This window comes from Oryx dammah, unplaced genomic scaffold (genome assembly GCF_014754425.2).
Source record: "Oryx dammah isolate SB20612 unplaced genomic scaffold, SCBI_Odam_1.1 HiC_scaffold_12, whole genome shotgun sequence".
NCBI classification, from domain to species: Eukaryota; Metazoa; Chordata; class Mammalia; order Artiodactyla; family Bovidae; genus Oryx; species Oryx dammah.
Genome location: NW_024070196.1, coordinates 17,018,387 through 17,035,268, shown reverse-complemented (window position 1 = coordinate 17,035,268; position 16,882 = coordinate 17,018,387). Strand labels below are relative to the sequence as shown.

General features: G+C 39.6%; 1 protein-coding gene across 1 annotated transcript in view; it reads right to left on the bottom strand.

The window, feature by feature from the left end:
• MGAT4D (MGAT4 family member D) overlaps positions 1-16,882 on the bottom strand; it is a 46,423-nt gene that overhangs the window by 18,040 nt on the left and 11,501 nt on the right. Inside the window, exons 2-5 of the mRNA XM_040251674.1 lie at positions 16,143-16,301; positions 10,876-11,013; positions 3,874-4,007; positions 1,267-1,313 (exon numbers count right to left, since the gene is read on the bottom strand). Of these exons, the coding sequence (XP_040107608.1) occupies positions 1,267-1,313; positions 3,874-4,007; positions 10,876-11,013; positions 16,143-16,301 (478 nt within the window). The remainder of the gene's footprint in view (positions 1-1,266; positions 1,314-3,873; positions 4,008-10,875; positions 11,014-16,142; positions 16,302-16,882) is intronic.

Genomic DNA, 16,882 nt, shown 5'->3' with positions numbered 1-16,882 from the left:
TTGAACCTGGACCCCCTCCACTGAGAGCAAGGAGTCTTAGCCACTGGACCAGCAGGGGAATCCTTTGGCCAATTTCTTTGTATTAACTTGTCTCTATTTCCTCTCTCTGAACCACCAGGAGTTTCCCATTTGGCTGCTGACTGGGCTGCTGACTGATACACCTTCCTTGAAAGCTTCCCCTCCACCTGTCACTTCAGGATATGCCTGAATTGCTTACGTTTCAAAATGGTGAGCTGCTAATTCTATTCATTCCACAGTCACTGACTGGAATTCTTTTAACTAGAATAAGTTGGCTTCATCCGCTAGAGCTATTTGGTGAGGGAAAAACAAAACAAAGCAAAGCACTGCTGGCTGAAACAAACATGTGTGTTAGCCAGATTCAGCTTGAAGGCAACCCTAGCTTGTAGCACAAATAGCACATAGGCATAGCACCCATCATAAGGCTTTTCATGATCTCATCATGACCTGCCTTATCTCCAATCAATCTTTCCTCCTTAATTCCAAACATCTACTACATTCAGGAGATATCAGTACTTAAGAGTCCCTCCCCAAAATGTATCATGCTCCCTCTTTGGTCCTTCTGCCTTCCCAAGCAATTCTATTTGCCTGGCATTCTCTTCTCCTTCTGTCTGCCCAAAACATGTCTAATTACACTTGGACTCAGTCCAATTATTAAGTTCTCCAGAAAGTCCTTCTTGGTATCTGAACAGAGTTAAATCCTTCCTACTCGGTGTGTTCTCACATTGCCTTCCCATTCCACTAGCTTCCTTGCTGGGACTTGCTTTTTTTTTTTTTTTTTTCTCTCACCAGTTGTATTGCCCACTTAAGCATAAGAATTTGGAAGGCTGGGTCCATTCCACAGCATCTTGTTTGATAAAAAGTTTCATATTGGTTCATCAGCATGTACTTGCATCTGCTGGGCTGCATGCAGCAGGAGATTCTAAGCAGAAGCTGTGAAAGTAACCTCATACAGTAAAGAACACAAGAATGCTTTAAAAATAATCCAGCAGGCTTCTCTCGGAGGCCATGGACTTTATGAAGAATAGATACTATAAAAATAATATCATGACAAATATGGACTTTAATAGGTAGATGATGTACAGAATTGGGGGGAAATTATAAGCTACATTTCATCACAGCATTGATAGAACTACACGTTTTTTCTGCACAGTTACACTCATTGAATAGAATAAGACACTAATAAAATCATGTAATTGGACAGAAAAATGAAAGAAGTTATTTTTAAATTTATCACACAGTACTTACTTTTTTGTAATCATGTCAACCACAGATTTTACATAATTTTCGTTACTCTAAAAATGAGAGAAATATTTTACTAAAATGAAGAAGCATGCCTCATAGTTCTACTAATACATGTAAATCTAGTTTAGGTGTGGAATGTTACTATGTCTTAATATTTCTAGTGTTTTTACTTTATATGAAAGAATTTAAAATATTCATGTATCTAAAAGATCTGACTGGAATACTGAAAACACTTTATTCTCCCTTTGTCATCATATGAAATATCACTGCACATTATTTACAGTTAGAAATTAGTACACAAAAACATACTAAAACAGCTTTGTCCTAAAAATGGGATGGCTTATTTCAAAGAACTGCCCTTTTTTGAAAGTGTCTTCATTTTATGAGTATTGTACTACAAGAAGCTTACTTCAGAATAACACATTTTTCTAGACAGTATTTGTTGGCTTGATTCCCAAATTTTCTTCCATCAGCAAACTGTGTGTATCTACTCTGCTACGTTAAGTGGCAGATTCATTTGTAAGTAGCTTTTGTAAGTAGCTTATACTTTAAGGTAATTTTTTTTTTTTTACATAACCTATGGCATTTATAAGATGTAGCCTCAGGGCCCACAAGCATTCCCAACACAGAATTGTGAGAATATTTGAATACTTATAATTCTACTACTGTCAAATCTGAGTAGTCTGAAAGGCAACTTTGAATGTATATAGTTAGACTGCTTGTTTAAAAATATCAGCCATGATACAGACCACTCTATTATAGTACTTCAGCTTCTTAAGATGGCCAAAAATGTAATCACCAGCTATTTCTTACCCACTGAAACATATGTTAAACATACTACTAAAGTTACACCTCTTAAGCATTCTATATTCCATTTTAAAATTTGTCCCCTGATATTTTATTATTGGTCTAAACATTTTAGGCAGATGTGCCAACAGTAAAGAAATAAAGATTGTAATATGTAACACATGGTAACATGATAAAACATTTTGAAGATTATGTAAATGCTTCCCATATTAAAAAATTAAACTTGGACAGAATGATTATTTAATCTTTTATTTCTATGTTCCTATTAATTCTTCTTCTGCTTGTTTTGAGTTTTTCTGCATTCTAAGACATGTTTTTCATAGAAAATTCAAACAACAGAGAAAAAAATGTAAAGGATAGCAGAGATCCCTTTAACTCCCAATATCCAGAGATAACCATTATTAATATTTTGAAGATCATCATTCCGAGGTTTGTTCATTGTCTTTTTTTAATGTATTCTACCATCCGTCTATTTTTCCTCTTCCTTTCCTTGCTTCCTTTCCTCTATCACAGTTTCCATAGACAATATAATGTTAAACATGATACTTTACAACTTTTTTCAGTCAACAATATGATATGGACATCTTCTATATCACTGAATATGGATATTCATTCTTTCAATGGTTACAAATTATTGCAATGTAGACAAAAGTACTTACCCTCTCACTGATATCTATTTTGGCTCTATTTAATATGCTATTATAAAACAACAGTGCACTGAAAATCTTTGAAATTGTCACTTACTGAACACTTGCTATGTGACATACATCACTGTAAATACTTCCCCATATATTAGCTAATTTAATGGCCAAAACATCCATATACTATAGGCAATATCATCACTGTTTCACAAATAAAGAAAGTGAAGAATGGATAAGTAACTTGTTCAAGTTCACAAGGCAGGAAGTGGAGGAGCTAGCATTTGAACCTTGGCAATCTAGATCGAGTCTGTTCTCAATCATATTGGCACGTTTTACACTATATAATGTACTATAAACATACTGTCACTGTCTACTGTCACATTTTTATTATTTTGAAATTCTTGTTTGATTATCTCTTTAAGATAACTCCCAAGACTTGAGATTTCTGATTCAAAGGATAGACACATTTAAAACCTGATATCTTCTTCCAAATTCCCCTCTGAAACACCTTTTATGGTGTTAATATTTATACCACACTTTACAATTTTACATGGCATTAGAGGCAAGACAGAAAACTCTGGGCCACTAGAGAGATGCAGATTTGAATCTGCTCTATTAAGTGCTGGGAAAACTATTTACTTTCTTTAAGATCCAGGTTTTTCATCTGGATACCTACTTTACAGGGAATGTAATACAGGTTATAAATAATGTATACAAACATTGTCCACAATCCTTCAGACATAGAAAGGAGTCCCTCAATTAATAATAGTTACTGTGACTTAATACAAATTCTCTCTTGATTCATATACCAACCTTTTCTTGGGCTGGGAAGGTTTTATTACTATAGCATCCATTTAAATGTCCTGTTTTTAAATATAACTTCTGTACCACATAGTATACAGGGCTCCTGGTAACACAGTTAACAATATAACCATATTTCTCCACATAGAACTGTTTCATTTCCCTTAAACTGATGGTGGTATCAAACAAGTATTAAATACAGTGTTATTCAAAAAAGGCATCTAGGAGATGCTTTTTAAAATTTAAGATAAAATTCAAAATGATGCAGTGATTACCACAGAGAAAATTACCACTGTGATTACCACAGTGTTTAGAGAATACGGGTCAGGAGTGAGGGGACCTATTTATTTTTCATACATACATCTGCGATAGAGACGATCACCACAGAGTCCTTCTCTTCTGCAAGAGTCATCCTGGAGAGGATAGAGGTCAGTGTTTGCTTCAGGTAACTATAATTTCCTCTGTTGACAGTGGAAATACCCAGTGCAAAGGTAACTGCAGGCACAGGAATATGGTATCATTTCAAAGCACAGAAAAAAAAAACAACTTAGCACTAATATGTATGCTCATTACTATGTTTGGGTTAGTTGTGTGGTCACCAGAAAAGTATTTGGAACTCTATTGCAAAAATAATCCAAACTGCTGTTAAGTTTTATCACATATTTTCTTTTTGAAGAAATTCCAATTTGCAGGGGATTGTTAGCAAAGGCATTAAATAGACTCTATGATGCTCTCCTGTGAAGAGTTTCAATGTACTGAAAAATGAAACTAGCCATTCTCCATTTATTACAGCTTTCATCTAACTGGGTACAAAACATCATACACTAGATGATTTTCTACTCTTCTTCCTAAGGAGATGCTGGAACCTAAAATAGGAAAAATACTTTGAAATATTTTCACTTGTGAAAAAATTGTATGAAGTAATTTCTAAATGACCGATAGAATCTATCAGGCATGGATCCATGCCTCTAAGTGACTTTTACTGCATGTTAATGAGTGAAGCACTAGGAGAACAGAAGTGAAGTGAAGTTGCTTAGTTGTGTCCAACTCTTTGCGACCCCAAAGACTGTGGCGTACGAGGCTCCTCTGTCCATGGGATTTTCCAGGGAATAGTACCGGAATGGATTGCCATTTCCTTCTCCAGGGGATCTTCCCAACCCAGGGCTCGAACCCAGGTCTCCCGCATTGTAGACAGACGCTTTACCGTCTGAGCCATGAGGGAAACCATGTTATTCCAATAGATGTTAAGTTTCTATCAGCAAAGTCTACCCAAACTCAATCTTCGCTATACCAGTGCTCAGCTATTTGAGTTGGGTCAAGATATACAGTCAGTCAGTTCAGTAGCTCAGTCATGTCTGACTCTTTGCCACCCCATGGACTGCAGCACGCCAGGCTTCCCTGTCCATCACCAATTTCCGGAGCTTATTCAAACTCATGTCCATTGCGTTGGTAATGTCATCCAACCATCTCATCCTCTGTCATCCCCTTCTCCTCTCGCCTTCAATCTTTCCCGGCATAAGGGTCTTTTCCAATGAGTCAGTTCTTTGCATCAGGTGGCCAAAGTATTGGAGTTTCAGCTTCAACATCAGTCCTTCCAATGAACACCCAGGACTGATCTCCTTTAGAATGGACTGGTTGGATCTCCTTGCAGTCCAAAGGACTCTCAAGAGTCTTCTCCAACACCACAGTTCAAAAGCATCAATTCTTCCATGCTCAGCTTTCTTTATAGTCCAACTTTCACATCCATACATGACTACTGGAGAAACCATAGCTTTGACTAGATGAAGCTTTGTTGGCAAGGTAATGTCTCTGCTTTTTAATATGCTGTCTAGGTTGGTCATAGCTTTTCTTCCAGGGAGAAAGTGTCTTCTAATTTCATGGCTGCAGTTACCATCTGTAGTGATTTTGGAGTCCAAAAAAATAAAGTTAGCCACTGTTTCCCCATCTATTTGGCATGAAGTGATAGGACCAGATGCCATGATCTTAGTTTTCTGAATGCTGAGTTTTAAGCCAACTTTTTCACTCTCCTCTTTCACTTTCATCAAGAGGCTCTTTTGCTCTTCTTTACTTTCTGCCATAAGCATGGTGTCACCTGCATATCTGAGGTTATTGATATTTCTCCTGGCGATCTTGATTCCAGCTTGTGCTTCAGTCAGACCAGCGTTTCTCATGATGTACTCTGGATATAAGTTAAATAAGCAGGGTGACAATATACAGCCTTGACGTACTCCTTTCCCAATTTGGAACCAGTCTGTTGTTCCATGTCCAGTTCTAACTGTTGCTTCTTGACCTGCATACAAATTTCTCAGGAGGCAGGTCAGGTGGTTTGGTATTCCCATCTCTTGAAGAATTTTCCACAGTTTATTGCGATCCACACAGTCAAAGGCTTTGGCATCGTCAATAAAGCAAAAGTAGATGTTTTTCTGTCCTGTCCTGCCTTAATTTCCACACCTTTATAAGGAGATAAGTACTTCGAGAATTGCTCAGTGAGGAACTCAGAAAAACCCTCTCCCTAAAAAGCAATAATCAAGCTGTAAAACAAAGTTATCAAAACCATCAGAGCCCTGGTATACAAAGCACTGAGAGGTGTTTGCTTAAGAAAAATTATTGAACTTCAGTGACAGCAGTAAGAATCGGTATTTCCCTGATTACTATTGTGTTTGAACATATTTTCATATGTTTATTGACCTTTGGATATTCTTCTGTGAAATCCCTGTTCAAGATTTGTCCATTTCTCTATTAAGTTGTCTGTGTTTTCCTTACTGATTGACTGATGCTCTTCATAGATTCTGAATATGAACCCTTTGTCAGTTATGTGTATTATAAATACCATCTTCCATCACGGGTTTCCTTTTCAATGTTTTACCTCTTAAAATTAAGAAAAGATGCTCTTAACTTTAGTACTGTGCAATTTATCATGTCCTTTGTGGCCAGTGCTTTTTGATTCCTGCTGAGAAATGTTTGCTTATCTTCAAGTCCATAACGATGTTTTCCAGATCATCTTCTAGCTGATTTATTATCTGCCGGTTATATTGAGATCTCCAATCCGCCTGGAACTGATTTTTATGAATGGTGTGAAGCAGGAGTCAAATTTCAAATTTTGGGATCTACTCTCGAAAGCAGTTTCTTGAATGGCTTCCCATGTCTTAAGATAAGGAATACATTTGCAAAAGTCTGCAAGATCCTTAGTGACCCAGTCCCAATCTACCTCTTCTGTTTCAACTACCCTCTCTCAAAACCAGTCTTCCTTGGTGTCTTTCAGCTTCCCAGACTGATCATTTGGTCCTTGTTCCTCTCCAGGCATCTGCACACGCCATTCCTTGGTGCCCAGAACACTCTTTTTCAGGCACCTATGCTAGTTCTACTCACTCTTTCTAAATGGATTCTGATCTCACCTCTCATACAACTTGTCCTTTTTGTTGCTACCCATTTGTCTTCCTACCTAGACTACAAGCTGAGTGAGGGTAGACTCTGCTTCTCTTTTTCACTGTTATTATGAATCCAGCATTAACATAATGACTACCACATAACAATGTCCAAAAATCTGGGGTGGATAAACACATGGCCAAACTCCTCTATTATTTGGCCTCCGCCTCCTATTTTACTGCTGATAGTCACCAGCCCCAGCTGTGCACACAAACCACATCTTTTTTCCAAGTCTTCTTGCTGTTAGACCTTTCACATTCTTTCTTCTCCTTTTCTGCTATCCACCATCTGCCTTTTCTCTACTTGCATGCATGCATGTGTGCTGAGTTGCTTCAGTTGTGTCCAACTCTTTGCGACCCTATGGACTGTAGCCCACCAGGCTCCTCTGTCCATGGGATTCTCCAGGCAAGAATATTAGAGTGGGTTGGCCTGTCCTCCTCCAGGGGTTCTTCCCACCCCATGGATCAAACCCATGCAGGAGAATGTGCATCTCCGGCATTGGCAGGCAGGTTCTTTATCACTAGCACCACCTGTGAAGCCCTTTTCCTTACTCATCCCATTGCAATTCTTTTTACCCTTTATGTCTCACTTTAGATGTCACCTCCTCCAGAAAGCCTTCCCTAATTCCCCAAGTACAGATTCAGTTCAGTTCAGTCGCTCAGTTGTGTCCGAGTCTTTGCAACCCCATGAATCGCAGCACACCAGGCCTCCCTGTCCATCACCAACTCCCAGGGTTCACCCAAACTCATGTGCATCGAGTCAGTGATGCCATCCAGCCGTCTCATCCTCTGTCATCCCCTTCTCCTCCTGCCCCCAATCCCTCCCAGCGTCAGAGTCTTAAGTTTCAGCCTCAGCATCAATCCTTCCAATGAACACCCAGGATTGGTCTCCTTTAGGATGGACTGGTTGGATCTCCTTGCAGTCCAAGGGACTCTCAAGAGTCTTCTCCAACACCACAGTTCAAAAGCATCAATTCTTCAGCACTCAGCTTTCTTCACAGTCCAACTCTCACATCCATACATGACCACTGGAAAAATCATAGCCTTGACTAGACGGACCTTTGTTGACAAACTAATATCTCTGCTTTTGAATGTGCTATCTAGGTTGGTCATAAAGATTAGCCTTCCCTAAATCCCCAAGTAGATTTGGCTCTACCCTTGTATATCCTTGTCAGAGCACTGATTAATTTCTATTGTAATTGTTTCCTCATTTGTCTTTAAGAGGGTAAGTTCCTCGTCTGTTCACCACTATCTCACTAGAGCCTAGTAAGTGTTTGGTGCTGGGCAGAAGCTTGTTAAAGGAGGAAACATGGAAGACTTCACAAAGAAGTTCACAAAGAAGCTGTCAGTTAAGCTGAAAAGTCATATTGGATAAGAGATATGACAAGTCAGTTGTGGGTTAACAGGAGGTGATATGTTCCTTATAGGCAATTATCAATTGATCACTTGTAGGAAATGTCTAGGGTTGCTGCAAAAAAAGGAAGTGGCAGAATATGAGATTTGAAAGATATAGACTTTAAAAGACTTTGAAAGATATAGACTACTGTGCATATACCCAGGACTTCCCTTGTGGCTCAGACGGTAAAGCGTCTGCCTACAATGCAGGAGACCTGGGTTCGATCTCTGGGTTGGGAAGATACTCTGGAGAAGGAAATGGCAACCCACTCCAGTACTCTTGCCTGGAAAATCCCATGGATGGAGGAGCCTGGTAGGTTACAGTCCATGGGGTCGCAAAGAGTCGGACACAACTGAGCGACTTCACTTGGTCTTGGTGCATATACCATATCAAGGAGTTAATGTCACTCTATATGCATTGAGCATCTACTGAAGGATTTTAAGGAACAGTTGTGCATGATGAGTTATGCACTTAAGTATGTACCTCTGAGGAAAGTATTAGGAATGAATTGACTTTGACAATACTAAAGCCAAGAGAAAAATGACAAGTCTATCTCAATAGACCAGGCAAGAAAAGAAGGCTGAATGAAAAATAGTTACAGAGGGGCTATAGAGAGTAGAAATTATCTGAGATATATCAGAATAGAGAAGATACAAGCCTGATGAAAGGTTCCCCAGGAGGCCATGCTACAGACTTCAGTACTCCTGCAAATGTTTTACGTCATCTTTAAGGTAACTAAAATCTCCCTTTAAATTACTTCTGGGGATGAAGGTTTATATGCAAGCCTCTCCTTCCAAGAACCTAGGAAGTCCACGAAAAGAGTCTCAAAAGAAGGATCAGTATATTCAGCAGTTGGAAAGAAGGAAACAGTTGGGGGATTAGACAATTATTCAGGATTTAATACAGCACTGATAACTGGGTTATTTCAACACCCCAAGCTCCCACACAAGGGATTACATTGCTCTTCCCAGTCACCAACCTCTCTCTTTCCTTCCTTTCACTCAATATCATGGGCTTCAGTTTATCTTTTCTGATGCTTATCCAAGGCTGGGCTTCTCCTTGGTATCCGGTATCTTAGAGTTACTGGGTACTGATTTTATCTTCACTGTGTCTTTCATCTCCTCCTCTTTATGTATAATGTAGTTTTGTCTGGTGTGCACTCTCTCATACATTCACGCATGTGTATGTACATATTTATAGGCCACAATTAAAATACTTCTAGGAAGGAATATGATCCAAGTGAAGACCTTTACAAGTGTGATCTCAGAGAGTTCCATCATCTCTCTAGGCCTCAGGTAAGAAATAAAGATAATCACAGGCCCTATTACATTGGATTGTGAGAATGAGATGAGATAATAAAAGAAAACATCTAACTTGGTAAATGGGACACAAAATTCAGTAGATGGAAAACAATGTCACCTGGCTTCTCCATCCCAACACAACAGGTTTCTTAGAGGCATGTGACACAGACCAACACTGTTTATTCCCAAGGAACTGCCAAGAGCAGAGGTCAGCTCACTTTTTCTATTGAAGGGCCAGACAGTACAATTTTCAGCTCTTGGGCCATATCATCTCTGCTGAAGCTACTTATCTATGCTACTGCTGCTGCTGCTAAGTTGCTTCAGTTGTGTCCAACTCTGTGCAACCCCACAGACAGCAGGCTACCAGGCTCTGCCGTCCCTGGGATTCTCCAGGCAAGAACACTGGAGTGGGTTGCCATTTCCTTCTCCAATGCATGAAAGTGAAAAGTGAAAGTGAAGTCACTGAGTTGTGTCCAACTCTCAGCGACCCCATGGACTGCAGCCCACCAAGCTCCTCCATCCATGGGATTTTCCAGGCAAGAGTACTGGAGTGGGGTGCCATTGCCTTCTCCGACTTATCTATGCTGCTGCAGCACAAAAGCAGTCATAGACAACAAGTGAACAACAAGCATGACTATGGTCCAATAAAGCTTCTTAAAGACAGGCAAATCTGGCCTGCAGGCGCTGATTTGCTGGCCTCTGACCTGGAATGGCTCACTCATTGGAATGAACGAGGTTGGTGGGAATGGCAGGTGTTCTGAGACTTAACCTAATATCCCTGCTTCCAATGCAAATACTTTTTCTATTCTCCTATACCTGGTGAAATTGAACTCATTCTTCAAGGCTTACTCAAGCATTATCTCTTCTGTAAGGCTTTTGTTGACTTTGCTCCCCAGAAAGAGGAGGAAATAGGAAGACAACCAGATAAGAAATAGATTTATCAAAACCAAAGGAGAAAAGAGTTGCCAAGCATGTAACAGATGCTTAATGATGTCTGGCTTATATTGACTTATTTCCAAAGCATCTTCATTAAACTTGGATTTAAATTCAAGTCTCCAAATATTTATTGAACAATTTTTTTCTGCAAGACAATACACTGATTTCCAGTAATACAAATTAATGCCAGACAGGCTGGGGGTCTGTTTGAATATCATATGAGTTGATTACATTTTAAAATTTAAAAGAATGTTTCCAATCATCAAAATGTCTGTATTTGATCTTCCAATGCTAAGTTTTCTTACCGCCTGTTTTCTCTCTGCCCATGATTACATCAGGATAAATTCTATCTACTTTCCTTAGATGAGGGAAAAAGAACTTTAAGACTTCAAATGCATCAGATACTGTTTCATTCGTATCCGAAGCATTCACTTTCTTCTCAACTGAAAAAGAGAAAAGATAGGGTTTTTGAGTTCATAACTATAGGGATTCTTCTCTTTCCAGTACAATTTTTTGACATAGTAGTTAATAAGTTAATTCACAATTAATTTAGTATTCATAGGATACATACTATTAACTGTGAATTAACAACATCGTAAGGCTATAAAATATAGCTCAAAAATTATTGATTCATGTTTATTTTAAAGTGAAAGTGTTAGTCACTTAGTCATGTCTGACTCTTTGTGACCCCATGGACTGCAGCTCACCAGGCTCCTCTATCCACGGAATTCTCCAGGCAAGAATACTGGAGTGGGTTGCCATCCCCTTCTCCAGGGGATCTCCCCAACCCAGAGATCAAACCCAGGTCTCCTGCATTACAAGAGGATTCTGTACCATCTGAGTCACCAGGGAAGCCCATTTATTTTCAAGGTATTTAATGTATATCTAACACTATGAGTGACACAACCAGAGGCTAACAGACGGTTCCAAACGAAGGAAGTAGAACTGAAAAATGCTCTAACTGGCCTGCTCTACCACTTTAACATCACATCATTAAAGCCTGTCTTTTTATAACTTTATTTTCAAGCCTCTCAACATTTAATGACTCCACTCATTCAAATTTGCCCCCATCATTCTGAAAAAGAAGAACAAAGTTGAAGGACGTACACTACCCAATTTAATTCATAATGCATAATACAGTAATCAAGGCAGTGGAGTACTACAGAACAAAGAGATACACAGACCTGTGGAACAACAGACATAGATCCACACAAACATGGCCAACTGATTTTTGAAGAAGATGCAAAGGTAATTGCAGAAAGAAAAACTTTTTTGATATATGGTTCTAAAACACTTAGGCATTCACATGAAAAAGACTGAACTTTGCATTTCTCTAATAATTAGTGATGTTGAGCATCTTTTCATGTGCTTCTTGGACAGCTGTACATCTCTTTTGGAGAGATGTCTATTTGGTCTTCCACCCATGTGGAAAATAGATACCTACAGGGAAGCTGGTATAGCACAGGAAGCTCAGCTTGGTGCTCTGTGACGACCTCAATGGGTGGGAGGAGAGGAGGGAGAGAGGTCCAAGGGGAAGGGGATACATGTATACATATAGCTGATACATTTCGTTATATAACTGAAACTAACACAACTTTGTAAAGCAATTATACTCCAATAATAAAAACTGTGGTGTTTGAATGTGGTGTTGGAGAAGACTCTTAAGAGTCTCTTGGACTGCAAGGAGATCCAACCAGTCTATCCTAAAAGAAATCAGTCCTGAACATTCATTGGATGCAAAGAGCTGACTCATTTGAAAAGACCCTCATGCTGGGAAAGATTGAAAGAGAAGGAGACAACAGAGGATGAGATGGTTGGATGGCATCACCAACTCAATGGACATGAGTTTGAATAAACTCCAGGAGTTGGAGATGGACAGGGAGGCCTGGCGTGCTGTGGTTCATGGAGTCGCAAAGACTCGGAAACAACTGAGTGAATGAACTGAACTAAATAAAAACCGAACCTTTACCTATACTTCATGCCATTTATAGAAATAAACTCAAAAGTTTCATAGACCTAAATGTAAAATCTAAAATGATAAATTTTTTAAAAAAAGAAAATCTTTATGACCCTGAGTTAGATAAAGAGTTCTTAGATACAATATCAAAGGCATAATACATAAAAAGGAAAACTCGACTTCATCAAAATTAAAAATGTTTGCTTTCTGAAGGACACCACAAACAAAATAAGACAAATCACAGCCTGGGAGAAAATATTTCCAAATCACACATCCATAAGATATGTATCCAGGAAATGTACAACTCTCAAAACTCAACAGTTCAGTTCAGTCACTCAGTACAGTGTAGTCGCTTAGTCATATATGACTTTGTGACCCCATGAATTGCAGCACGCCAGGCCTCCCTGTCCATCACCAACTCCTGGGGTTCACTGAGACATGTCCATCGAGTCAGTGATGCCATCCAGCCATCTCATCTTCTGTCGTCCCCTTCTCCTCCTGCCCCCAATCCCTCCTAGCATCAGAGTCCAACTCTCATATCCATACATGACCACAGGAAAAACCATAGCCTTGACTAGACGGACCTTAGTCGGCAAAGTAATGTCTCTGCTTTTGAATATGCTATCTAGGTTGGTCATAACTTTTCTTCCAAGGAGTAAGCGTCTTTTAATTTCATGGCTGCAGTCACCATCTGCAGTGATTTAGAAGCCCCCCAAAAAATAAAGTCTGACACTGTTTCCACTGTTTCCCCATCTATTTGCCATGAAGTGATGGGACCAGATGTCATGATCTTCGTTTTCTGAATGTTGAGCTTTAAGCCAACTTTTTCACTCTCCTCTTTCACTTTCATCAAGAGCCTTTTTAGCTCCTCTTCACTTTCTGCCATAAGGGTGGTGTATCTGCATATCTGAGGTTATTGATATTTCTCCTGGCAATCTTGATTCCAGCTTGTGTTTCTTCCAGCCCAACGTTTCTCATGATGTACTCTGCATAGAAGTTAAATAAGCAGGGTGACAATATACAGTCTTGACATACTCCTTTTCCTATTTGGAACAGGTCTGTTGTTCCATGTCCAATTATAACTGTTGCTTCCTGACCTGCATATAGGTTTCTCATGAGGCAGGTCAGGTGGTTTGGTATTCCCATCTCTTTCAGAATTTTCCACAGTGTATTGTGATCCACACAGTCAAAGGTTTTGGCATAGTCAATAAAGCAGAAATAGATGTTTTTCTAGAATTCTCTTGCTTTTTCCATGACCCAGCGGATATTGGCAATTTGATCTCTGTTTCCTCTGCCTTTTCTAAAACCAGCTTGAACATCAGGAAGTTCATGGTTCACTTATTGCTGAAGCCTGGCTTGGAGAATTTTGAGCATTACTTTACTAGAGTGTGAGATGAGTGCAATTGTGCAGTAGTTTGAGCATTCTTTGGCACTGCCTTTCTTTGGGATTGGAAGGAAGATTGACCTTTTCTAGTCCTGTGGCCACTGCTGAGTTTTCCAAATTTGCTGGCATATTGAGTACAGCACTTTCACATCATCATCTTTCAGGATTTGAAACAGCTCAACTGGAATTCCATCACTTCTACTAACTTTGTTCATAGTGATGCTTTCTAAGGCCCACTTGACTTCACATTCCAGGATGTCTGGCTCTAGGTGAGTGATCACACCATCATGATTATCTTGGTTGTGAAGATCTTTTTTGTAGAGTTCTTCTGTGTATTCTTGCCACCTCTTCTTAATATCTTCTGCTTCTGTTAGGTCCATACCATTTCTGTCCTTTATCAAGCCCATCTTTGCATGAAATGTTCCCTTGGCATCTCTAATTTTCTTGAAGAGATCTCTAGTCTTTCCCATTCAGTTACTCAGTTGTGTCCTATTCTTTGTGACCCCACGGACTGCAGCACGCCAGGCTTCCCTGTCTATCACCAACTCCCAGAGCTTGCTCAAACTCATGTCCATCAAGTGGGTGATGCCATCCAACTATCTCATCCTCTGTCATCCCCTTCTCCTTTCGACTTCAATCTCTCCCAGAATCAGGATCTTTTCCAACGCGTCAGTTCTTCACATCAGGTGGCCAAAGTTTTGGAGCTTCAGCTTCAACGTCATTTCTTCCAAAGAATATTCAGGACTGATTTCATCTAGGATTGACTGTTTTGATCTTCTTGCTGTCCAAGGGACTCTCAAGAGTCTTCTCCAACACCATACAGTTCAAAAGCATCAACCTTCTTGATGCTTTCTTTATAGTCCAACGCTCACATTCATACATAACTACTGGGAAAACCATAGCTTTGACTATATGGACCTTTATTGGCAAGTAATGTCTCTGCTTTTTAATATGCTTTTTAATATTCCAAACTCAACAATAAGAAAAAAACACTCAATTAGAAATGTGTAAATATCTGAACAGGCATCTCATCAAAGAAGATATATGGAGGGCCAAGGAGCACATAAAAAAAGTTCAACATCATTAGTCACCAGAGAAATACACCTTAAAACTATGAGAGGCCATGACACCAGAAAGGCTATAATTAACTGGAGTGACTGCGACTCTCATACATTGATCCAAAATGGCACAACCCCTCTGAAAAACATCTTGGCAGTTTCTTATAATGTTAAACATCCACCTATCATATACCCATCAATCCTAGATATTTATCCCAAAGAAAGGAAAATTCTCTTCATACAAAAAAATCTGTACATGAATGCTTATGGCAACAGGTAGTTGTAATCACCAAAAAACAAACAAAGAAATCTGAAAAACAATCCAAATGTGTCTTAATTGGTGAAACAGACTCTCCACTGCACATCGATACAGTGGAATGCTACTAAGCAACAAAAAGGCAACAATCGGTCGCATAACAACTTGGATGAATCTATGCTAAGTGAAAGAGTCCATAAAGGTTATACGCTGTGTGATTCCATTTGTATGGCATTCTGGAAAACGGAAAACTATGAAGACCTGATCAGCGGCTGCCAGGGGCTGAGTTCAGGGGAGGTAGTGGATTACAGAAGGGGAAGCAGGAGGCAGAACTTTTCATCCTGAAGAAATGGAGAGCCACTGAAAGTTGATTTTCAGGGCAGTGTAGCCTTTACCTTGGCTAACTTGAGCATAAACAGGTGGAGACAAGAATGGAGAGAGAAAGAGGGAAAAAAAGAAGTATGTTAGCAGTCATTCGGATGAAGCATGAAAGCAGCCTGATTGGGGTAGTAGAGATGGTGACAGAAAAATGTGGATAGATTTGTAAGATATACAGGATTCTGAATCAATAGGACTGCTACTGACAGTTATGGGAGAAGTATGCTAGGGGATGGGGAAGGATTCAGAGAGGATGTGCAGGTTGCTGGCTGCTTCTGTAAGATGGATCACGGATGGTGCCGTCCACAGAGACAGAGAACAAAAGAGAACCATTTTCGAGGTACAGGTGAGAGGAGAGGAAATTTATCAGTGATGTCTCTTACTGTACTTTTGCATATTTCATACTAAAAGAATGAGTACTGATTTAGTTGTATCTACTGGAAAGAAATGCCTTAAAATCAGAAAGCATAAAATCTAAATTTCCAAACACAAAACATTACACAACAAACCACCACACACAAAACAAAAACAATGCAAACCTGCGTTTTGTGCATCACGTTCTTTCTTTGTAATGTCACGCTTCATTTCCTTGAAGGCATTAAGCAACTCTTGGCGATTTCTTTCTGTTTTGTTTTTTAAGCGTAGTATACTTTCCTTAAACTCCGAAATATGGTTTCTACAATTAGTTAATTGATTACCTACAAAGAAAACATGTAGATATTTATACATGTAGCAATATCATATAATTTTCTATAATATATGGGCTTCCTAGGAAGCGACAGTGGTAAAGACCCCACCTGCCAATGCAGGAGACATAAGCGACACAGTTTTGATCCTAGGCGATATCATACAATTTTCTATAACAAAATGTAAAGTATATACTTCAATACAGTTATATATAACACTACACTTATATGTATGTGTGTGTGTATACAGTGCATGGAGAAAGAAATGGCAACCCACCCCAGTGTTCTTGTGGAGAACTCATGGACAGAGGAGCCCGGCGGGCTTCCTGGAATCACAAAAGAGCCAAACACGACTTAACTACTGAACAGTAACAACATATATAGTGCTATGCTGTGCTTAGTCGCTCAGTCGTGTCTGACTCTTGTGACCCCAGGAACTGTAGCCCGCCAGGCTCCTCTGTCCATGGGGTTCTCCAGGCAAGAATACTAGAGTGGGTTGCCATGCCCTCCTGCAAGGGATCTTCCCAACCCAGGGATCAAACCCAGGTCTGCTGCAATGCAGGCGGATGCTTTACCAGCTGAGTTACCAGGGA